The following is a 25,173-nucleotide window of genomic DNA, read 5'->3' on the forward strand; positions in this document are numbered from 1 at the left end:
ATTCGTCTCTCCCCTGTTGACCACGATTACCTCTCGCATCTGCTCCCATCAATAAAATTGATGATCATCGCGAAGATAGAAGAACAACATACAAAGCAACCAAAAAGTAAGGGTAAGCTAGAGCCAACATATTTACCATGCAATCAAATGTACTTTCATAATTCAGTGTTCACACATACAATATACGTCTATCACCCAAGCATGTTATGATCCTTCAATCAATACACTAAGACTCGACTCATCCTGATACATATAGCCTGGTCGAATTCAGCGGATGCTTGCGCTTGTGGTGGATACCTCTACTCACCCCCGAGCTGCTCACCCCCGAGCTAAGTGTTACAAGTGTTATAATGAATCAATTTCCCTCACACACAAGGTTAGTCCTTAATGAATTTCAGGCCTCCTACTACTCTCACCACATGAGTCAGTCCGCTCTAAGTGAGACTAACTCACCCCTTAGAGTGTTAGGATGCAACCTTACCTTGAATCCTTACCAGACCATATAGATGAGGCACCACCATGGACACCCACTAACAGGGGTCATGGAATTATGTCCCGACCACTGAAGCACGACCCTGAAAGTCTCACCTAGAGACTCCAAGGAATTACGCACTGACACAGACCAACATGATAAACAACTAAGAATTTTCACATACATTACACATAATATTTCATACCATCATCCGTAAACAAATCCTCATTTCCTAACATGCCGAATCAATACCAACTCGTTATTCCCAACCAAGAGTAAAGTGTTTCTCCTCATACCAAAATCATGCCACTGGTTTACCAACCATCAAGATCCATTGTTGCTCATGCCACTGGTTTACCAACCATCAAGATCCATTGTTGCTCATGCCAAATTTGTGACCACACGCACATATATATGTATCCAACTTCTCATGTACAACTCATATAGAAATCATGCAAAGCTCACAATCACCCACATATAATCTCTTCCCAATCATGCATATTCATCCCCATCAAGCCATCATACAATAACCCACATAAACACAATTTAAACATCCAATCACAGAGAACACAACATCTCGGGACGCATCCTCGCCCAGCTCCTCGTTCAGTCTAGAGGGTCTCGCTCAGGCGAGTTCTCCTCTGCCTAGGCGAGAGCTCGACAAAGAGTACAGTGGCCCATGCGTAATCTTGCTTATGTGAGACCCCTTCCGCCTAAGCGAGACATCTGCTCGCTCAAAAATACGTTCGGGTCACCTGGGCGACCACTCGCGCAGAAAGCACTGGGCGAGCCTCTACACATCTCGCCTGGGCGAGGCAAGCTCGCCTGGGCGAGACTATCAGTGTCCGCTATTGTTCGCACCTGCACAACGCATACACACACACCCAACAGAGGTTCCAGCCAGTCCAGACACTCATAGCAGCACACAATCTCAAAGAATCCACAAACCACAACGATACAAGCCAAATCACACCACATGAAGACGTTCTAGCTTCCCTTACCTAGAATGAGCTAGTTTTAAGTGCCTCGACACCGAACAACGGAGTACCACAGCTCTAGGAGAAGGTCGCAAAGCTGGAAAAACGAATAGAGAGTGTTTACTACGGAGACTCTAACACTACACACGAAAAGTAGGACCATAGATTTTAGAAGCATGGATTGGAAACACTTACGTGGGTCAAGAACGGAGTCAAGCGGAACGCGAACTGAAGGTGTGCTCTGGAACCCTAGCAGATGCGGCAGCAGCTCAAAGGGAAGGGAAATCTGTTTTTACGAAAATGAGCTCAAATTAGGGTTTGGGCACTTTAGGTCAGAAACGAATTGGGTCGGCTCCCCTTAGGCCAAAAGATTGGACAGTCTATGAAATAAAACAAAACGGGAGATATTGGGCCTTACAATAACACTCGATTTTTGTCGCTTTCCTATTTGTAACACTCCATTTAAAATTCATTTTTTACAAAATTAAAATTAATTAAGTATAAATATTTTTACAAAAATTAACTATTAATATTTATATTAAAATTTAATGATAAAAGTCATTTTTAAGTTATTTTTAATAAAAAAAATTATGACTATAACATTCATACAAATAAAAATTTTAGTTTAAAATTAGTGAGAGACAATATTGTTCTATTTTAAAAAAAAAAGTAATAATTAACAAAACATGAATACTTAATAAAAAGTAATTAATAAAGTAATATGTTAAAAAGTCATTTTTAATAAATTTGATCCACAATTGGAGAGAAACAATATAAATATCAATACCTAATTTTGTAAAAATATTTATAGTCAATTAGTTTTAATCTTATAAAAGATGAATTAAAAAAATATTTTAATTATTAAAAAAATTTGGGACAAAATTGAATCAGATACACATAAGTAGATATTAGATTGAAGCAGAAAACATATATGAGGACTAAATTGAAATTAACACAATGACATTTGATGGTGACACTGACATATAGGCATTGCATTGCCATGTGACACTGATAGTGCCACGTGTCAAACTGGGGACATGACATATGACATTTTTTTCTTGCAAAAAAAATTAAAAATTAAAAAAAAGTAAAAAAAATTAAAAAAAATCAAAAAAACCTCATACTGACATGTGGCAAGCCGTTAACGACATTAATAATTGTTGCCTAAAAAGACCTAATTGAATCATTTGTTCAAAAGTTGGAATCCAATTGACACTCTTTTAAAAGCGGGTACTACATTGACACACCAAAGTGGGTACCATCCGAGTAATTAAACCTTATTGTAAAAAACATTATCACTTTATTTAAATCTCAAATAAAAAAGAAACTTCATGTCTTACGTCTACAATATAACTTGACAAAATTGAAAACAAATAACAATAAAATTTGTAAGACGGCCTAAACATCAATCGGTCTTGCCCAACTCTCACTTTTCATCATTGTGCATCTTTCTCTACACATATACAATCATCTACTTCTGTATAAGGTACAATCGATCATCGCAAGTAGAAACAAGAAATGCAAGTGTAAACACCTAATTTCATCCGGACAAATAAAGGTTATTAGAAAAAGAAAAAACAATCATAAATAGATTTTTAATTATTAATAAATAAAAGTTTCTTAAAAAAATAATTTGCCTTTTTGGATTTAAAAATATAAAAAGATTAAAAAGTTAATTAAGAAAATTAAAGAATAAGAAAAATCATTTTACAAATAAAGGATAAAGGAAAAGCAAACAAAATAAATAAAATAGTTTTCAACACAAGAAAATAGGAGAAAAGAGAAGTATGGCGTAGCTTTTGTTAGGCCTAAATCTCTTGAAAGAAAGATTTTTGTTTACTGTTTGCCACCCTTTTTTTACATCTCTCGCAAGCCCATCTTTTTAATCTTCCACTCCACCCACTTCAATTCATTATTCTCCATAAGTCCATTTTTATTGACTTCCTCACACTCCTATATATTTTCTATGTACACTAGACATACAAAACCCTCCCAATCACGAGACAGAAAATCCCAAGCTCTCCACCTCATTGTTTGAAAATCTGCATGTGACTACGTCATGTGCAATGTCCTCTTGTTTGGGAAACAATCGATCAGATATTTTGTGCTAAGTCAGTCAAAATATCCATTCAAATACGTACCTTTATCTTAGTCAAAGTCAGTGATTCAATCGTTCATCAAATGCAGTTCTGAATTCCAATGAAAACTCAACAGGCACTGTTCCAAGCCATTGTCATAACCTGCGATTGAAGTTACTCATTTCCATTCATCCACACCATTTCCTATTCCTACCATGGCAGCAGCATGCGTTGGTGGTGCTCTTCTTTCTGCTTTTCTGCAGGTTGCATTTCACAGGGTAACCTCTCCTAAACTTCTACACTTCTTTCGTGGAAGAAAGCTTGACGAAGCACTCCTCAGAAAACTCAACATCAAACTGTTGTCCATCAATTCTCTCGCTGATGATGCAGAGCAAAAGCAGTTCATGGATACACGTGTCAAGGCATGGCTTTCTGCTGTCAAAGATGTTGTGTTTGATGCAGAGGATCTCTTGGATGAAATAGACTACGAACTCACCAAACGTCAAGTGGAAGCTGAGTCTGAATGTCAAAGCCTCAGTAGCAAGGTATCAAGTTTCTTCAATTCTACTTTCAGTTCATTTAACAGGAAAATCGACTCAGGCTTGAAACAAGTCCTTGAGAACCTAGAATATCTTGCCAGCCAAAAGGGTGATCTTGGTTTGAAAGAGGCTACTTATTTTGGTCTTCAACCAGGCAGTGTCAGTGAAGTGCAACAAAAATTGCCATCAACTTCTTTGGTGGCTGAAAATGTTATTTATGGAAGAGATGATGACACAGAAACTATCTTTAATTGGCTCACATCTGAAACTCACAATCATAGCCAGTTATCAATACTTTCTATTGTGGGTATGGGTGGAGTGGGTAAGACCACACTTGCCCAACATGTGTACAATGATCCAAGGATGGAGGAGGTTCATTTTAGCATCAAAGCTTGGGTTTGTGTTTCAGATTATTTTGATGTTATGGTGGTGACAAGTACAATTCTTGAGGCAATCACTAAATCCAAAGATGATAGCAGAAACCTAGAAATGGCTCATGCAAGACTGAAAGAAAAATTGTCTGGGAAAAAATTCTTTCTCGTTTTGGATGATGTGTGGAACGAAAGACGAGATAAATGGGAAGCTGTGCAAACTCCTCTTAATTTTGGGGCAACCGGAAGTAAAATTCTCGTAACAACACGTAGCGAGAAAGTTGCTACTACAATGTGGTCAAGTAAAGTGCATCGCCTGATGCATTTACAAGAAGATCATTGCTGGGATGTTTTTGCAAAACATGCATTCCAAGATGATCATCCTCAATTGAATGCTGAGATGAAGGATATTGGCATAAAGATAGTTAAAAAGTGTAAAGGATTACCTATAGCCCTGAAAGCAATTGGAAGTCTTCTGCACACAAAGTCATCTTTTTCAGAACGGGAATGTGTACTGGAAAGTAAGATATGGGACTTACCGAGAGAAGAGAATGAAATTATGCCTGCCCTTTTACTGAGTTATCATCACCTTTCTTCGCATCTCAAGAGGTGTTTTACTTATTTTGCTCTATTTCCCAAAGATTACAAGTTTGACAAGGAGAGTATAATTTTGTTGTGGTTAGCTGAAAATTTTCTACACTGTCCTCAACATAATAAGAGCCCAGAAGAAATTGGTGAATTGTACTTTGATGATCTATTATCAAGGTCTTTCTTTCAACGGTCAAGCGGATTGGAATCATGTTTTGTCATGCATGACCTTCTCAACGATTTGGCAAAATATGTTTGTGGAGATATATACTTCAACTTAGAAGTTGATAAAGCATTATTTATACCAGAAAGGGCTCGTCATATTTCATTTGCAATCAATGACGTTAAGTATTTTGACAGTTCATATGATGCGAAAAGGTTGCGCACATTTATTCCACTTCCTACATTTATAAAATTGTCCCCTCTAAACGATCCATGGCAATGCAAGGTTTCATTTCATGAGTTGTTCTCCAAGTTTAAGTTCATACACACCTTATCTTTGCTATGTTGCTCTGGCCTCCTAGAGGTGCCTGACTCGATAGGTGATCTTAAACATCTACGTTCTTTAGACCTTTCCTGTACTCATATAAGAAAACTACCCGATTCAAGTTGTTTGCTCTATAACTTGCAAATACTAAAGCTTAACTATTGTCTCCTTTTGAAGGAGTTGCCTTCGAATTTGTACAAACTCAGCAATTTACGTTGCCTTGAATTTATAGGTACTTCAGTGAGAAAGATGCCAATGCATATGGGGAAGTTGAAGAATCTCCAAGTACTGAGTTCGTTCTATGTTGGCAAAAGTAGCGGTATTCAACAGCTGGTAGGGCTCAATCTTCATGGAGGGCTTTTAATTGGTGATATGCAGAATATTCTGAATCCCTCAGATGCTTTACAAGTAGATTTGAAAAATAAAAAGCACCTTGTAAAGCTAGAGTTAGAATGGAATTCAAACCAGATCCCCGACAATCCAAGGAAAGAAAAACAAGTACTCGAGTATCTACAACCTCCCAAACACTTAAAGAATTTCTCAATCAGTCACTATGGTGGTACACAATTTCCAAGTTGGTTATCTGATAGTTCCTTATCAAACGTGGTGTCATTAAGATTGATAGGTTGTAAATATGTTCTGCAATTGCCTCCCCTTGGGCTTTTGCCATTCCTCAAGGAGCTGACAATTATAGAGCTTGATGGGATAGTGGGTGTTGGTGCTGAGTTCCATGGGAGTAGCTCTTCTTCATTTACATGCTTGGAAACATTGTATTTCTATAATATGAAGGAGTGGGAAGAATGGGATTGTGAAACTCCTTTCCCACGTCTTCAACATCTTTCTATAGTACATTGCCCCAAGCTCAAAGGGCTGCCAAACCAACTTCTTCACGTAAAGCAAATAATTATCTGTGAATGTGAAAGGTTCACCATTAGCGGACACAACACGGAATCATCAACCCTGGAAAGGATAGGGGATACCATAAATAATAATTCTCTTGAAGTCTTACACATTTATTCTTGTCTGTACATTAATATTCCATTGAGACTTCGCTACAATTTACTTGTAACACTGGATATAGATGGAGGCTTTGACTCTCCAATGACCTTTCCTCTAGATTTCTTCCCAAAACTTTGTTCACTCAAACTCAGGTGTTGTAATCTGCAAATGATTTCACAGGATCACACTCATAATCATCTCAAGGATCTGGATATCAGCAAATCACCTCAATTTGAATCATTTCCCATGGAAGGATTATCTGCCCCCAAGCTAGTAAAATTTAGTATTAAAGAATTGAAGAACTTGAAATTATTGCCTAAACGCATGGATATCCTCCTTCCATCTCTTACAGACATACGAATATTAGACTGTCCACAAGTGGAGTTGTGCTCTGATGGAGGTTTGCCATCAAATCTAAATACCATGGATCTCTCAGACTGCTCCAAATTTATGGCCTCAATGAAAATGGCTTTGGGAGCCAACAACTCTCTAGAAGTCTTGTCTGTTCAAAAATTGGATGTGGAGTCTTTTCCTGATGAAGGTTTCTTGCCTTTCTCTCTTACTTCTCTGGAAATCAGTAACTGTTTAGATCTTAAAAACCTTGACTACAGTGGTCTTTGTCACCTCTCCACTCTTCAGGAATTGTTGTTGTTTAACTGCCCCAACCTCCGATGTTTACCAGAGGAGGGCCTGCCAGAATCCATTTCAGAACTTAAAATTGTTGGTTGTCCATTGCTTGAACAGTGTGGTCTGAAACCAAAAGGCTAAGACTGGGAAAAGATTGCTCACTTGAAAACATAGTGATTGAAGATGTGAGACATGAACTTGAAGTTTGAAATCACACATCAGGTAGTTGTTTGAAGTTTGAACCTTTTGAAATACAATCTTGGGCTATTGCCATATACTTCAGATCAAATTACTGATTTCCATTAGTCACTTTGTTTCCAATTCATAGGATGGCAGCAGAATTTGTTGGTGGTTGACAAGCTGGCTTCCCCTAAAGTTTTTAGACTTGTTTTGTAGAAGAAAACTTGATAAGCTACTGGGAAACTTGAACATCACACTGCACTCCATCAAAGATCCACGCTAGAAAACATGGCTTTTTGATGTCAAAGAGGTCATGTTTGATGCAGGGGATCTCTGGGATGAAAGAGACTATCAACTCACCAGATGCAAAGTGGAAGCTGAATCTCAACTTCTAACTTTCATTTATAAGGCATCAAATTTCTTCAACTCCACTTTCAGTTCATTTAACAAGAAAGACTAGGATATCTTGCAAGGCAAAAGGGTGCACCTGGTTTCAAAGAATGTAGTTATTCTGGTGCTGAATCAAGTATTAAATTGTCACAGAAATTGCCGTCAACTTCTTATGGAGGGGCTGTTCTGTGTTCCATGTGTTCTCTATGTAAAAAAATGAAGAATCAATTCACCATCTATTTTTTTGAGTGTAATACTGCTGTTTATCTTTGGTATTGCCTGCAGGGGATTTTTTCTTATGTGTATTGGTTGAATTCAATTCCGTGTAGTGCTCTAATAAAACTTGTGTGATTAGGAGCTTTGACTTACACAACTTGGATGATTTGCCAAAGAAGTATGACAGATTTCAGAAAATCATTTCACTGCAAACAGCTGTTCAAAATATGAGCGGGTTAGTGAGTTTGATTCTTAACTCTTCCAGCAAACATATGCACAATGATATAAAGGAAACATATCCAACTGCTCAAATTTATATGGGTGAATCAAACTCATCCTATATTTCAACCGTCCATTCTTAATCTGAACATCACGGTTTTCGACTGACTCAACCTGGGAATCCAATGGATCAGCATGTAACAGAGCTTGATCATTTTGATGTTTTGATAGTGACAAACTTGAGTATTTGTTATACCGGAAACTGTATCTGTATTTCTTAATGGAAAAAGAATTAGATTTTTACAATATATTATATATACAAATGATCTTTATTATCTAATGGAAGTTCCGAAAACAACCAGAAACATGACATCTGTGTATAATAAATACATGTCGCAAGAAAGAAAGTTTAGTATATTATGGAAATGAAGCCATGTCGGAAGAGACCATGTCTCCCTGTTTCATTTCAAATCACCTCTCTGGAAATCTTTTATATTCAAACAGTCACCTCTTTTACTCTTAATATGAGAATTCAGCTCAAGCAATTCACAATTTGAACTCATTGTCGCACTGTCAATTGATTTACTACTTAATACTGATTTATGTTAAAAGTATGTATACATTGTTAAAAATAAATTGTATTGCTACTATGCCTTATAGACAAATGACCTGGCTTACAGTGACTATAAAAATTGAAGTCAATATTGATAAATGCATTTATCTAAATTAATTAAAGATTAGATGCAGAGTAAAGGTCCATACATAATAAAAAAATAATTAACATTTTTTTGAAATTTGAAAACAATAAATAAGTTAAATTATAAATATTTCAAAATATGTAACAATTAAAAAAAAGAAAGAGAGTATCAATTCAGACGCCATTGTTTCTCAAATTGTTTCCTAATCTTCATGTTAAATAATACCTTAATACTTGATTATGTACCATCACAGATGAGAATAGAACATCTAATATTACTTAAGAAGACCGACATATTAACCCTCTAAGAAACTTTGAAAAATCAAACGAAGAAAAATCAACTGTTAAACTCATCAATTATTGCTTCATTGGGACCATCAGCCCATACGGATACACATTTCCTACACTCACCACTCCCTAATTACACACTTTAAATTCATCAAAACCGTTGAATGCGTATCCAACTCCTCACATCTATATGGGTCATTCAAACTCGTCCTATATTTCAACCATCCATTTTTTATCGCACGATGACGAAACCTGTAAATGCAACGGATCATTATGGCTCAGAAAATTTGCTTTGTCAGAAAGACTTAAAAGTTATTGGTTGGGTAAAGTATTGATGTTCACTGCTCTTAAAGTCAAGTCACCGCTCTTGATAAAATAGCTAACTACTCATTTCATCACTATAGCATCCCTGCACTGAATCATTGTGAAATCATCTCACACTTCCATTACTCCTCCACTCCCTTTCCTTACCATGGCAGCAGAACTCGTTGGTGGTGCTCTTCTCTCTGCTTTCCTTCTGGTTGCGTTTGACAGGGTGGCTTCTCCTGAAGTTTTAGACTTCTTTCGTAGAAGAAAACTTGATGAGAAGCTGCTCAGCAAATTGAATATCACGCTGATGATGCAGAACAAAAGCAGTTCAGAGATCCCTACGTCAAAGCATGGCTTCTTGCTGTCAACGACGCTGTCTTTGATGCAGAGGTTCTCTTGGATGAAATTGACTATGAACTCATCAAATGCAACGTGGAAGCTGAATCTGCGCCTCAAAGCTTGACTTCCAAGGTATCCAATTTCTTCGATTCTACTTTCCGTTCATTTAACAAGAAAATTAACTCGGGGATGAAAGAAGTCACAGAAAAACTAGAATATCTTGCAAAGCAAAAGGATGCTCTTGGCCTGAAAAAGTATAGTTATTTTGGTGATGGACCAGATAGTAAAGTGCCACAAAAATTGCCATCATCTTCTTTGGTTGTTGAAAGTGTTATTTACGGCAGAGATGCGGACAAAGAAATTATCTTTAATTGGCTCACTTCGGAAACTGACAATCATAACCATCTATCTATACTTTCCATTGTGGGCATGGGTGGATTAGGTAAGACCACACTCGCCCAACATGTGTACAATGACCCAAAGATCGATGATGCAAAATTTGATATCAAAGCCTGGATCTGTGTTTCAGATCATTTTGATGTTTTGACAGTGACAAAAACAATTCTTGAGTCAATCGCTGATAAAAAAGATGATAGTGGGAACTTAAACATGGTTCACAAAAATCTGAAAGAAAAATTGTCAGGGAAGAAATTTCTTCTTGTTTTGGATGATGTTTGGAACGAAAAACGAGAAGAATGGGAAGTTGTGCAAACTCCTCTTAACTACGGGGCTCCAGGAAGTAGAATTCTTGTCACAACACGTGCTGAGAAAGTTGCTTCTAACATGAGATCTAAAGTGCATCACCTAAAGCAATTAGAAAAGGATGAATGCTGGAAAGTTTTTAAAAAGCATGCACCAAAAGATGATGATCATGAATTGAATGATGAGAAAAAGAAGATTGGTAGAAGCATAGTTGAGAAGTGCAAAGGATTACCTCTAGCTTTGAAAACAATTGGATGCCTTCTCCGTACAAAATCATCCATTTCATATTGGAAAAGCGTATTGGAAAGTGACACATGGAACTTATCAAATGAACGTGAAATTATCCCTGCATCCAAATAAACTGAGTTATCAACACCTTCCTTCTCATCTTAAGAGGTGTTTTGCTTATTGTGCATTATTTCCCAAAGGTTATGAATTTGATAAGAAGGAGTTAACTTTGTTATGGATGGCTGAAGATTTTCTCCGTCACTCTCAACATATCGAGAATGTAGAAGAAGTTGATGAACAATATTTCGATGATCTATTAACAAGGTCTTTTTTTCTTCAGTCAAGCATTAAAATGCGATTTGTCATGCACGACCTTTTGAATGATTTGGCAAAATATGTTTGTGGAAACTCGTGTTTCATGTTCAAATTTGATAAAGGAGAGCGTATACCCGAAACAACCCGTCATTTTTCATTTTCAATTGATAATGAAGTATATGACGATGGTATGGGGAGTTTAATTGATGCTAAAAGACTGCGTTCATTTATTCCAATGACAAATAATATTCACGGTCTTCCTTGTGAATTGATTCTGATTGATGAATTGTTCTCCAAGTTCAAGTTTTTGCGCGTCTTATCATTGAGTGGATTTGGTGATCTTATTACAGAGGTTCCTGATTCTGTCGGTGCTCTTAAACATCTTCGTTCGTTAGACCTTTCATATACTAAGATACAAAAGCTACCTGACTCAGTATGTTTCCTTTATAACTTACTAGTATTGAAGTTGAACTGTTGTTCATATCCGGAGGAGTTGCCCTCAAATATACATAAACTCACCAAATTACATTGTCTGGAATTTGAAGATACAAAGGTAACAAAGATGCCGATGCATTTTGGAGAATTGAAGAATCTTGATTTACTGGATGCGTTTTGTGTCCATAATGAGTCCAGTATTAAGCAGTTGGGAGGACTCAATCTTCATGGGAGGCTATCAATTTATCAAGTGCAAAATATTGTGAATCCTTTGGATGCACTAGAGGCAAATTTGAAAGATAAACACCTTGTGGAGTTAGGGTTAATATGGAATTCAAATCACGTCCCTAATGATGCAAGGGAAGAAAAAGAAGTGCTTGAGAATCTCCAACCTTCCATTCACTTGGAGCATTTGTCAATCTGGAGCTATCACGGTACACAATTTCCAAGTTGGGTATTTGATAATTCATTATCTAATTTGGTGTTCTTAAGGCTGAATAACTGTAAAAATTGTCTATGTTTGCCTCCCCTTGGACTATTGTCATCTCTGAAGACCCTCGAGATTGAAGGACTTGATGGAATAGTGAGCATTGGTGCTGAATTTTATGGGAGCAACTCTTCTTCTTTCACGTCCCTGGAAAGACTAAACATCTTCCATATGAAGGAATGGGAAGAATGGGAATGTAAAACTAATTCTTTTCCACGTCTTCAACGTCTTACTATCTATCAATGTCCTAAGCTGAAAGGTCTGCCAGAGCAACTTATTCATTTAAAGGATATGTCTATTGATGGCTGTGATAAGCTCACAATTAGCGTAAACAACATGGACACATCGTCGCTTCAATACTTAAATATTAATTCATGCCCACTTGTGAATATTCCTATTACTGATTTCAATTTCCTTGAAGTAATGAGCATTACTCGTGGCTGCCCCTCTCTTACAATCTTTCCGCTAGATTTCTTTCCAAACCTCCGTTTACTTCAATTGAGTTGGTGCCAAAACCTAAAAAGAGTGTCACAGGAGCATGCTCATAATCATCTCAAGGTACTAAGAATTGGAGATTGTCCTCAATTTGAAGGATTATCTGCACCGTGGTTACAAATAATCAGAATTAAAGCAGCGCCAAATTTGAAATTGTTGCCAAAACACTAGAGATAACTGATTGTCCAAAAGTGGAGATGTTTCAAGAAGGAGGTTTGCCATCAAATATAAAAGATGTGTCTCTTTCCGGTTTCAGACTTATCGCCTCCCTGAGAGAGGCTTTGGGTGCCAACACTTGTCTTGAAAGGTTGTATGTTGAAGAGGTGGATAAAGAGTGTTTCCCTGATGAAGGTTTGTTGCCACCCTCTCTTACCTTTCTAAAAATCTACAATTGCCCAACTCTCAAAAAGCTGAACTACAAGGGTCTCTCCCACCTCTCCTCTCTCAGAGCAGGGTCTGCCCAAATCCATCTCTTTTCTTGAAATCTGGTTGTGTCCATTAATCAGTGAGCGTTGTCGAAATCCTGAAGGCGAAGACTGGGAAAAGATTGCTCACATTAAAAATCAGATTATTGGATCATTCGCGTTACAGCTGCTAATTCTCCACAATATCTCTCTCAACCTTTTCCATGACATCAATCAACGTTAATTTTACAATATTATTTTTTGGGTTTTCTTGTCTATTTCTTATCAATGTTAGGGGATAAGTTTGTTTTCCAATTGACATTGGTAAAAAAACAATCCTATTTAAGGTTCTTTGAACATTTTAAAGTCAACATTTGAAAAACAATCCTAAACACTTAATGGATCAAATACTAAAAATTAATGAAAAAGAATAACATTTGTGAGGACTAATAATAAATTATGTTTATATAAATATATAATTTATTATTTTTATATATTTATATATTTATTTTTGTAAATTGTATTTAGAAAATTAACTATTTAACAAAATATAGATATTTCTAATGGAAAAATAAACTTGACAAGTTGTATTGCACAGTCATGATAATTAAAGAGATTTTAAGAAGAAGAATAATAAACTATGGTTAAAATTAGAGAAAAAAAATATTTTTAATCCTTTTTGAAGGAAAAAACTGTTTTGAAAATAGTTTATTTATGTAGAATATAAGAAAATATTTATTAAATGTAGAAGAAATATTTTAATCGAGGTTTTGTCGTAATGTAAGAAACAAATATGATTCATAACATTAAAAGAATAAACTAGAATGATGTTGGATAAATTAAGAGAGGAAATGAAATTTTGATAAATATAAATATTTGGTTATTGACGTTGATGATTAGTTAATAGTAATATTCTTAAATTTGTCCAGATCATTGGTTTATTTTTTGTTGTACAACACTAAATTAACTTTATGTGTGATACTGTCTATCTTTATGTAAAACATTGAATGTTATTACAAGTGTATAACTTATCATGATTCGATATCATATCTGGATTAATTGAGTCTTAGTTTTATATATATGTATGTAAATAATTGATTTTTTGTGTATACCTTGTACTATTGTATTAATAGTGAATTAATGTGTGTTTGTGTGTTTTTTTTTTTTTTTAAATTTATTAGCTTATTCTTTGTCTTGTGTTTTGTTTTTTTTGGTATATGTTTCCTTTTGCAATATGTGTGAATAATTGAAGATTTTGGAGCTGGATTAGAGCAAAGGAGGAGGAGAAGGAGATGTTGTTGAATTGTTACATCTATATTTTCTCGTGTTAGATCCTAGTTTTCCTTTCAAAAACTCTTTGACAATTATACTTTATTTTGTATTTCAATTTATCTATTTTGAGATGACTGTAATATGAGATTTATGTATTAATTTTTATGCTTTGATTTTATCAATTATGTAAATGTTTTGTTTGATAGGTTATACGGTTAAATGGATGTTACAACAAGTATTTGATATAATATCACTAAATCACATTAATAAGATTTGATTAAATGTTATCAATATTTAGTAATGTTTTTGATGATTTAGTAATATTTTTTATTGTCATTAAAAAAAATCTTCTATTGTGTCAAGATTGTTGGAGAAAGTGCAACGTGAATTGAATCTATTTAAGGGATTTTCAATTTACTGCATGTGGTTTAAAACTGGATGGTCGTGTATAGAGCTATTAAAATGGTTGGAACCTGCGAGCTAATCCGGTTCACTATAAGTTTGGATCGGGTTGGGTTGAAATTTTTTTATAAATTTCAATATGGATTGATTTTTAATCCGGCTCATCCGGGTTGAACCCGTGGTGAGTCGGGTTGACTCACCAACCCGCAAATAAAAGGGTCATACAAGTGTTTTTTTTTATTAAGTTGGACTTTACATTTGGATCATGTTAAGTTGTTTTTTTGTCCAACACATAAATAATTTTTAATTTTTTTTATTTTGGTTTGTATTTGGATTGTATTAAAGTTTATTTAGATTTTAATTAGAATCACAATTTAGTTTTGATTGGAAAAAAAAAAACAACCTGTTTAACCCGCCAACCCATGGTGGGCCGGGTTCGAATTTTTTTTGTTTGCTAAAAAGTGAACCGGGTTGGGTTGGCTCACTAAATCATCAACCCGTGGTGGGTCAGACCAGGTTACCCGTTTTGACAGCTCTAATCGTGTTAGTAGAGAGATTCAACGTTGAGTAGATCCTCATTTCACACCACACACATATATATCATTTTTTTACTTCTTTGATGACAATATAGAATTAATATATAATTCTATTATGTTATCTTTCATACATGCTTTCCATTAACTTCTACTAAATTCATACAAAGCAATAAATATTACAAAGTGTCCTAAAATCACAAAACTATACAATTAGTTATTCAAAGTACAATGATACTTCAACTCACTTTTTTTGACTCACTTTTAACTCATCATTCTAATCACTATTAGATCATTACATCACATCACTAAAAAAAATCAAAATAAATGATCTAATGGTGATCGAAGTAGTAAGTTAAAATTAAGTAAAAAATAGTGAGTTAAAATATCATTTTTCTTATTCAAAATAAGCAAAACCATTGCAAGAGTATTTTCATCACACCAATACACATTGACGAGACACCATACCATTTTTCAAACAATTGCAAAGTTATACTAAGCTTATGAAACAAAGCAAATCTATAAGTAGGATAATGATATTTTGACCTTTTTTTTTTTATCCATTTTTAATCCACCACTTTAATCACTCTTTAATTATCATATCACACTAGGGATGGCAACGGGCGGGGCGGGGACGGGTTTTACTATCCCATACCCATCCCCGTAAAAAAAATCCATCCCCATCCCCATACCCATACCCAAACTCAACGGGTATCAAACTTTTGTCTTATCCCCATCCCCACCGGGTAACGGGTATAATCTCGTACCCATACCCATACCCATTTTTTTACTACTTTAACATTAATTTTAATTAATTTTTATAAAATAATAAAGAATTACGGTAAAAGAAACATAATATTATCAAATATTCAATATTAGGAGTATGATTGTTTCTTCGATATCAAATACTTTGAAATAAATTATAATTGTTTACATTTTATATTAGAATACCAAATAAAACTTAATGAGAACCAAAACATTTATTAAATTTGCAAACATTAATGAAACCTAGTTGATAAATTTTAAAAATATTTTTAAAAAATATAAAAGGAAAAAATATTTTTAAAAAAAATATAAAAGGAAAAATATTTAAATTAAAATATAGGTTTAATTAAAATAACATTTATACAAATAATAGATTTGGTCTTGAATTTGACATAAACAATATTGTTTTACTTTGAAAATAAAAGTAGATGATTATATTGTTCTATTAGTATAACATTTTTTGTAAAACTAAATTTTAATATAAATTTCAGAGTACTTAATGTTGTAAAAATATTTATACTTAATTACTTTTAATCTTATAAAAAAAATGACTTAAAAAATCTTCTTCAATTATTAAAAAAAATTGGGATAAAATTGAACCAAAGGCACAAAAAATGGGGACTAAATTGAAACAATCAGATATATATGGGTACTAAATTGAAATTAGTACAATGACAGTTGTCACACGTGGCATTATCCTGTCACATGACACTGACATTGCCACGTGTCAAAACAGAGACTTGACACGTGGCAACACAAAAAATTTGCAAAATTTTTTTAAAAAATTAAAAGAAAAATTAAAAGAAATTAAAAAAACGTGAGAGTGACACGTGGCCTGCCGTTAACGGCGTTAATTATTTTTTTCTGAAAGGGACCTTGATGCACTTTTTCAAAAGTGGAGACGCAATTGACACTTTTTTTTTCCGGCGGGTACCAAATTGACACCCTCCTACCAAAGTGGGTACCATCCGAGTAATTAAACCTAAAATATATTTTAAATGTTTGTTTACTTCAATTTTTTAAATTATAATGAATCTATTTTTTATACACTAATAAAAGTTATAATACATCACTTGATCAAAATGACGCAGAGAACAAATAATAAACATAATAATAAAATTTTAACATAGATCTTGTATTTTTTGGACCATAATATATGTTGGATGGTGGTAAAAAAATATTCATAACAATTACATTAAATTTTTATATTGTAGTAAATAAAAATTATTTATACAATTATAGTGAAAAAATTAAAGTATGATTGTCATGAGTTAGAAAATAAAAAAGATATATTCTACATGATGAAAATAAACAAAAAATAAAAATATTAAAAAATTAACAAATTTGTGTCTTATAAACAATTTGGAGACTATTGGAAGGAAGCACACAAAGGAAAACAAATATATTATTAAGGGTATGATAAGATGATAAATATCCTACAAATCTAAGAAATCTTTTCAAATATCAACATATATACTCAATGGTTGATACAAAAATGACGCAAAGAACAAATAATAAACATAATAAAAGTTTATCATAGATCTTGTATCTTTTAAACTCCAATATATGTTGGATGGTGATAAAAAAATATTCATGGCAATTACATTAAATTTTTATATTATAGTAAATAAAAATTATTTATACAATTATAGTGAAAAAATTAAAGTATGATTGTAATGAGTTAGAAAATAAAAAATAATTAGATAAAATTTATCGAAATAGTATTCTACATGATGAAAATAAACAAAAATAAAAATATTAAAAATTAACAAATGTGTGTCTTATAAACAATTTGAAGACTATTGGAAGGAATTGCACAAAGAAAAACAAATGTATAATTAAGGGTATCATAAGACGAAAAATATCTTAGAGATCTAAGAAAACTTTTCAAATATCAACATATATACTCAATGGTTGAGAAATAACAAAAATTGTTTTAGTGAAATAAAATAGTTCTTCAAATGAAACAAAAATTAATAATAATAAGTAAAGATTTTTTTTTTATATTACCTAGTAAATGAAATGTTTATGCTATTAAACACTTAAATTAAGAGTATTAAACATTCTCATGTGAAAGAAAAATATACAATAAATAAAAATATTAAAAAATAATAGAAATATTCAAATGTTAGACATAAAATTTTTTTAATTGACATACATCATTTTAACATAATTACATAAAAATTATGATAAGATAAAAAATATATCGGAGATGCGAATGAGACAAACCAAATATTTAGAAGAAATAAAAAATAGAAAGAATATATATATAGGGTTACTTAATTAATTATGAATATTTTAATGATTTAAATGAGGATGGAGAGATGGCGGGGATGGGTATTATGGCGGGTATATATTCATCCCCATCCCCATCCCCATACCCAATTGGAAAAATCGGAGATTCTCCGTACCCATACCCAGTCAAAACAGGGACGAGTTCGGACAATATCCACGAGAACGGGTTTATTTGCCATCTCTATATCACACCATTAAATAAGATCAAAATAGATAATTAAAGAATAATTGGAGTAATGAGTCAAATGTGAATTAAAATATTATTATCCATTCAACAAATTGAAAAAAAAAATTAAAATCATGCACAAACAAGATGTAGAAGATTAAAAGATTTTTACATGATTGACTCATGAAGTTTTAACGATAATAAACTCATACTGGACTTGGTCACTCTACTGAACGTTGGAATTATGATCATAAATTACATAATTACTTGTTGATTACAATAGTTTTTCTATAAACATAATTACTTGTTGATTACAGTTGTATTTGATTTCACACTTCAGAGTTTTAAAATAGTCATATGGATTGATGGATTTGGAATCCTATGTTATTTTTTATAATTTTTAAGATTTCAGCCCAGATTTATTGTAAATGAACCGCAGGATTTGCATATTTTTTAATTAGGCTCGTAGACCTTATTAGAGACCAAATTGCTTTAGGGTTTTGTAAAATTAGGGTTTAGGTAAGAGCTTATTAAAGACCTAATTCTGCCCAAAAGCAGAGATCATAAATAAATTATTTTGTCTATTTTCGCTTTTGATATTGAATAATGAAAAACAAAATCTCTGAGAATCAATTAAGAGGTTCAACATCAAACAACACAAATTGAATTCTCGCACTCATCGTTAGCTAATTTGAGTTTGTTCTTTTTTTCTTAATATTGGAATCTAATATCTAGAGAACTATATTTTCAAATTGTTTGAGTGTTTGAGTATGCGGATCGATATATTGATTTCGATTTTTAATTTTGCTTCCCAAATTACGTTTTGCATAATTAAATCCTAAAGCCCCAATTTTAATTGGAAGAAAAATAATTGAATACAATTTATTACGTGTACTATAATAATTGACCAAGATCTGTGCTACATAATTTAAAGTACCTTAACATTTTTATGCTAATTGGTGAACCTTATTTAGCAGAATTTATTTATTTATTTTATATAAAATTCCACATTAGAGCTTATAGCTCATAAACTGGGGATATATAAAAGATAGAAAACAGAAAGAATGCGTATCCAACTGCTGAAATTTAGATGAGAATGAATCAAACTCATCCTATATTTCAACCATCCATTCTTAATCTGACAATCACGGGTTTTTTTTCCATTCTAGCAAATGGCTTTAGTTTATTATGGAATTAGGCAGGTTTTTAAAAAATTACAGAAGTAGGCAAAACGTTCTGGGAGTGCACGTTTTCGTATGAAGAAATCGTGTAGCCCCCATACGCTTTTGTGGTCAACCGGGTCAAAGGACGAAATCGTGTGGGAGGTGAACGTTTTTGGTTTCGTAATCGATTACCGTATGTTGTAATCGATTACTGCATGCTGTAATCGTGCAGGGGGTAACGTCTTTGAAGCCGTAATCAATTACCGTATGGTGTAATCGATTACTGAATGTGTTGCAATTTTCTGGGTAATGTGTAATCGATTACGCACGAACTGTAATCGATTACATGCGTAATTTTTTGAAAAAAAAAACGTTAACAAACATTTCACTGGATAGGAAAGCAATGATGTATAATATAGTTGAATATGAAACTAAAACCAATGATATTAGTGAAAAAAAAAAGATTACAATCAATTAAAGTACTAACATAATAATATGAATGTCAAAGTGCATTAAAGAAATACAAAGTTTTTGAATGAAATAAACATGAAAATGCATCTAAGATGGAGGAAATTGGCGCCGCACATAAGTCATGTCTTCCTCAAATTGACCAACCCGAGCATCTATACTGTCAAATCTTGAACCAACAAAAGTCCGGGGATCGCGGATTTCGTGGATAATATCATTAAGCATAGCAGCATATGCATCCTGGGTAGGCTAAGGCAGTGGAGATGGTGTGCGGTCATCATGAATAGATGTATCCTGCATATCACATTTATGAATCCATTCACCATTTTGGTTTTTTACAAAACCAAAGAAATGAATCACTTCAGCACCAATTGGACCTGTTCTCCAATTAATCTCCTCAAATGGTTCATCTTCTAGAGGAACATTAAACTTAATCAAAATGTCAGTAATATGATTAGCATATGGTAAAGGGGCATGGTCTCTTAATGCCTTTTTCATGCGATATCTAATTAGATGACCCTAGTTAAGCTGCCTTCCGGTCAGCATTGCCCACATTAAGATAATGTCTTCTTCAGTAGCTTGGGCAAGGTTAGTTGATCGGGGCACCAGGCATCGACATAAGATGTAGTGCAGGATACGTGTTTCCACTTTCATTTGCCCTGCCAATATTCTTCCTCCAATATTTACATTGTCACGACAAATCATCATTTTTGCTTTGTGACTCGAATAATCATCTCTCCATTCCTGAACCATGTTTCCCTCAAAACAGACCCCTTGAGTGCCCAATTGAGTTATACGATAAAACATATCTATATCCATCCTAATTTTCACATGCTTAACTTCACTAAGAATAACCCCTTCACCAGTAATTTGTAAGTTGGAATAAAATACTCTAACTAACTCCGGATAATAACATTGACGATTAGTCAAAAAAGGTAATAATCCCAAGTTGTGGAGTATATCATAGCACTCAAAATTTTGCTCAGCAATAAAATCATCAGGATATCTGGGTTCAAGAATATCTCTGGCAGAAAATTTTGAAGTATACCTCTCATATTGTGCTACGGAAGAGAACAGTCTCTATGGTTGTGAAGGTGCAATTATTTCTTCGGTTTCGTTGACGGCGGCACCACGGCGGCGGCGAGCACCGACTTGAGTCTTGCATTTCCTTGACGATTTAGCAATTTTAGGGTGTTTCTGAAGATTTTAATCGGTGGGTTTTGTAGAGAATTGAAAATGAGAAAGATTGTAACAAACGGGAGGTGATTTGGTTAAGAAATGAAGGCACAATGATGAAATCACGGAGGAGAGAAAGGGGGCGCGGGTGGGGTTTTTGGGATGCAGCGGCAGAGAGAGAAAATGTTGTTTTTATAGTGGAAGACGACGCGTAATCGATTACAGGGTTTGTGTAATCGATTACGACGTTAAAAATAACATTCCAGGGGCTCCTGATAGTTGTGTAATCGATTACAGGGTTTCGGTAATCGATTACGAAGGAAAAAATTATGTTCCAGTAGCTTCTGTTAGAGTTGTAATCGATTACAGAGTTTATGTAATCGATTACCAATCTAGAAATAATTTTGCAAATTCTCCTGTTAATCTATTAAAGGTGTGTTGTAATCGATTACGAAGGTAGGTTTTATGTTTCAGGTTCTCGTGTTACTTTAGTAATCGATTACAGGCTTCGGTAATTGATTACATTTTACAAATTTGGGCTTGTGTAATCGATTACGTTCGTATCAGATGTCCAAATTTTGTTCATGGTAATCGATTACACTTTCATGGTAATCGATTACCGCACGCATTGTTGCTGAAAATTAATTGTGGTGATGGATTGCAGCATAACATTTTTTTTAGCATTTGTACTCCATTAATAAAAAAGTTTAACATATTCCATTAATGAAAGAAAAATAAAATGATAAATAAGTTGCACATAACTTCAAATGGAAAGCAAAGAAAAAAAAAGAAAACGATTTACGGCAACCATCTGTATCTTCTTCTTCCCCGATGATCCACAAACCATCCAGAATTGATATCTTGGTATTCTTCGGAAGGTGTTGGTGGTCTGATGTCTCTAGTTTGGATGAAAAGCTCGATATAGGAAGAGATGCGCAGTTTTTTGACAGATTGGTCTAGACTTTGTACGTGTTTCCAACGACTGATCATTTGTGAAACATCAAAGTCACATTTGATTTCCGCAGTGTCATGAAATAGTCGCCTGTTGCGTATTGTTGAAGGGCGACGATAGTCAATTTGTTTGACAACTCTACGATCACCACACTCGACTAATTGAGTTACGGTTTGTAATAATTTATTGTAGGTGCAATCATGTCTGATGGAGAAGGTTTTCGTGGCATCGGAACGAAACTCAAGACCAAAACTAGATCTACTCTCTATGATTCCAGCACCCCTTAAAGGTCCACCATAATAAAGAATAGTTGGTGAAGTTGGGAGAGAGTTTGAGGATGATGATGATGAGGTGTTTGTAGTTAAAAGAGAAAGGATTTCTTCAGGTGATCTTGTGAAGGTCACATACAATTCAATCATGGTGTTGAAAGGGAAAGAAGACTTACATTCCAACATTTGAAAAACATGTTCATCTGTCTTTATTTCAAATGCGTCATAGACAATATTTCCTTCAGAAGTCATGGTGGGTCGTCTGAAGTATAGGTTGTTAATGGTTGTGTGTGCCTGGCTTGGAATGGCTGCACAAACTCTTTGGTTCAGCATGTTGTATGTGCAGTTGTATGGAATGCGAACAATCTGCGGAGTCTGACATATGAACTTCACCCCATCCTCACAGAGTTTCATTTCACCATTTGTGTATAAGGCAACTATGTAAATATTGGTGAAATCCTGCGACTCTGTGATGCCAAACATTTCAGGGGAAAATTGTTCCATCTTATGGTTTTCAATTAAGAAAGAAAAGGAGGAAGGAGATGCCAAGCAATCGATGTGTTGGAAACTTGAAAGTTTGCATTTGATGTAGTGTGGGGATGTGGTTTTTATAAGCATAGTAGTTGCACAATTATTGAGTGAATCAAGAAAGAAAAAATGATAAAGGTTGAATTCATTACGTACATATGCAATTGTCATATTCAAATAGTACAATATTCTCCCATAATGTGATAACTTTATTTCACAACAACATTATTCAACGGTGGCTGCCTGTGCCGCATGGTGGCCTTCGTGTCGGTCGTTGAGGTCATCTCTCAGGTTGTGGGGGAGGAGGGGGTGACTCACTTTCGTCATCAGTATCTTCCACTTCCACAGATTCAGAACCTCCTTCTGAAACATTAAATGGAATTTCAGGTCTGTAGTATGGTTGTGAAGATGAGGTGCCTCGGTATGCAGATGATGGAGTTAGTGATGATGTCCCAAACATTTGTGATGGAACACCCCAATAGCTGGAAATATGTGGGCCAAATGAACCACCATAATATTGCGCTGGACCTGATCCAAAGTTTGAAGGCGCTGGAAAAAAAAACCATATGAAGTTGGGACCTGTTGATACGCTGCAAATCTAACTACAATGGCAAGGCAATAAAGTATTCTGTGATGTGAATCTTGCACCTACAATGGGTATTTAAACTACCTCACCACACTATTCACTCACATGCCTCACTTTTCATATTTCTCTCTCTCACGTAGCAAAGCACTTGTCTCAAAAATAGGAGCCTATTTTCCTATACCTCCATGCACACCACCACATGGCTTCTTTTATTCACCACACAAACCTTCTCTTCAATAATAATAACTTTTTCAGAGAATCTCATACTATTTTTCAAAGTTGCAGGTGGCGGAAACATTTCCAATTAAACCATTATTGTGAATAGTATCATGCACAACAAAAAAGGATGCATTATTTTCAATAGTAATGTGCAGAAGTGTAATTTATTGTGAGTGCATAAGCGTGAAGTTGTAATAGTATCATGACAGGTGCAGTAGTCCAGGAATCACGCCGAATCGGAGAATCAAAAAAGGTGTAAGAAGAAAACGTCATAGGGGTGCACGTTTTTCAAATGAAAGTGTAAGAGGGGGGGTACGTTTTCTGAATAGAAAACGTGTGGGGGTGCACGTTTTTTATTAGAAAATGTGTGGGGGTTACACAACTTCTCTATGAAAACGTGTGGGGGGTGCACGTTTTCTAAAAAAAGATTTTTTTTTCTTTTCACACCCCCAACCCACTCCTTTTGCACTCCAACCCACTCCATTTGATTCTACTGACTAAAACGCTTATATATTCTACCACACTACCATTGCTTCTCCTATCAAAACTTCTCTGCATACCAAGCTTCACATCTCAAATATCCTGATCTATTTTTTGATCTGAAATATTCGGGTCTATACTTCCATACCAACCTGTTCATAATGAGTTCGTGGAATTATAGAGGATCTTCTTCGTTTAATCCAATCGATGACGAACCTGTCATTCCAGACATTGTCGAAGAGTTTACTTCCGATGATTTTCATGAAGACAATGCAGACGATCAAGAAATTGTTCTGATTCCTCCTATGGATTACAGAAGTCGAACTACAAGAACGCATGCAATTCGATTCTAAAGAGGCAACAGTGTTTGCCATCAAACATTATCACATCACTAATGGATACAACTTCAATGTGGTAGAATCAAAACCGCATCTTTATGTTGCATGATGCATCCATTACAACAATGGATGTCAATGGCGTCTGAGGGCTAGTTATAGTAAAATTCGACATCATTGGGAAATCAAGTCCATTGATGGTACACATACTTGTTTCTCTACATTAATGTCACAAGATTACTGCCATCTGGATTCGACCCAAATTGCTTCCATTGTTTTTCATTTGGTCCGCACAAATCCAAGCATTCGCAATAAAAGCTTGGTCGCTGACATCAAAAGTCGTTACGGATACACAGTCACATATAGAAGAGCATGGATTGCGAAGGAGAAAGCAATTACAATGGAGTATGGTGATTGGGACCAATCTTATAATGAAGTTCCCAGATGGTTACTAGCTGCCCAACAAACCAATTCTGGGACAATTTTTCAACTTTCTGATCCTCTAGTTAATATTGATGCTGAGGATGGAAGTTCCACATACATTATGGAACGTTGCTTCTGGGCATTTGGACCATGCATTGAAGGTTTTAAGTATTGCAAACCTATTGTTCAAGTGGATGGAACCTTTTTAACAGGCAGATATCATGCCACCTTGCTAACTGTAATTGCTTAGGATGGAAATAGAAACATATTTCCTTTGACATTTGCAATAGTAGAAGGTG

General features: G+C 34.6%; 1 protein-coding gene and 1 pseudogene across 2 annotated transcripts; both read left to right on the forward strand.

The window, feature by feature from the left end:
• The first annotated feature begins 3,612 nt into the window (after positions 1–3,612).
• LOC114181472 (putative disease resistance protein At3g14460) lies at positions 3,613–8,449 on the forward strand. 2 transcript variants are annotated; one of them, XM_028067939.1, is made up of 2 exons: positions 3,613–7,360; positions 7,467–8,449. In XM_028067939.1, the coding sequence occupies exon 1, from the start codon at positions 3,743–3,745 to the stop codon at positions 7,277–7,279; it is 3,537 nt and encodes a 1,178-aa protein (XP_027923740.1). In that variant the 5' UTR covers positions 3,613–3,742; the 3' UTR covers positions 7,280–7,360; positions 7,467–8,449. The 2 variants fall into 2 exon arrangements, with proteins under 2 accessions (XP_027923740.1, XP_027923741.1); XM_028067940.1 differs by lacking the exon at positions 7,467–8,449 and having other exon boundaries at positions 3,613–7,052; positions 7,151–7,280.
• Positions 8,450–9,300: 851 nt separating this feature from the next.
• On the forward strand, positions 9,301–13,239 carry LOC114181552 (annotated as a pseudogene).
• Positions 13,240–25,173: the final 11,934 nt, after the last annotated feature.

This window comes from Vigna unguiculata, chromosome 4 (assembly GCF_004118075.2).
Source record: "Vigna unguiculata cultivar IT97K-499-35 chromosome 4, ASM411807v1, whole genome shotgun sequence".
Lineage (NCBI taxonomy): Eukaryota > Viridiplantae > Streptophyta > Magnoliopsida > Fabales > Fabaceae > Vigna > Vigna unguiculata.

What these genes read in the sequence shown, in the direction of transcription:
- LOC114181472 (XM_028067939.1), top strand. Translation starts at nt 3,743, where the DNA reads ATGGCAGCAGCATGCGTTGGTGGTGCTCTTCTTTCTGCTTTTCTGCAG.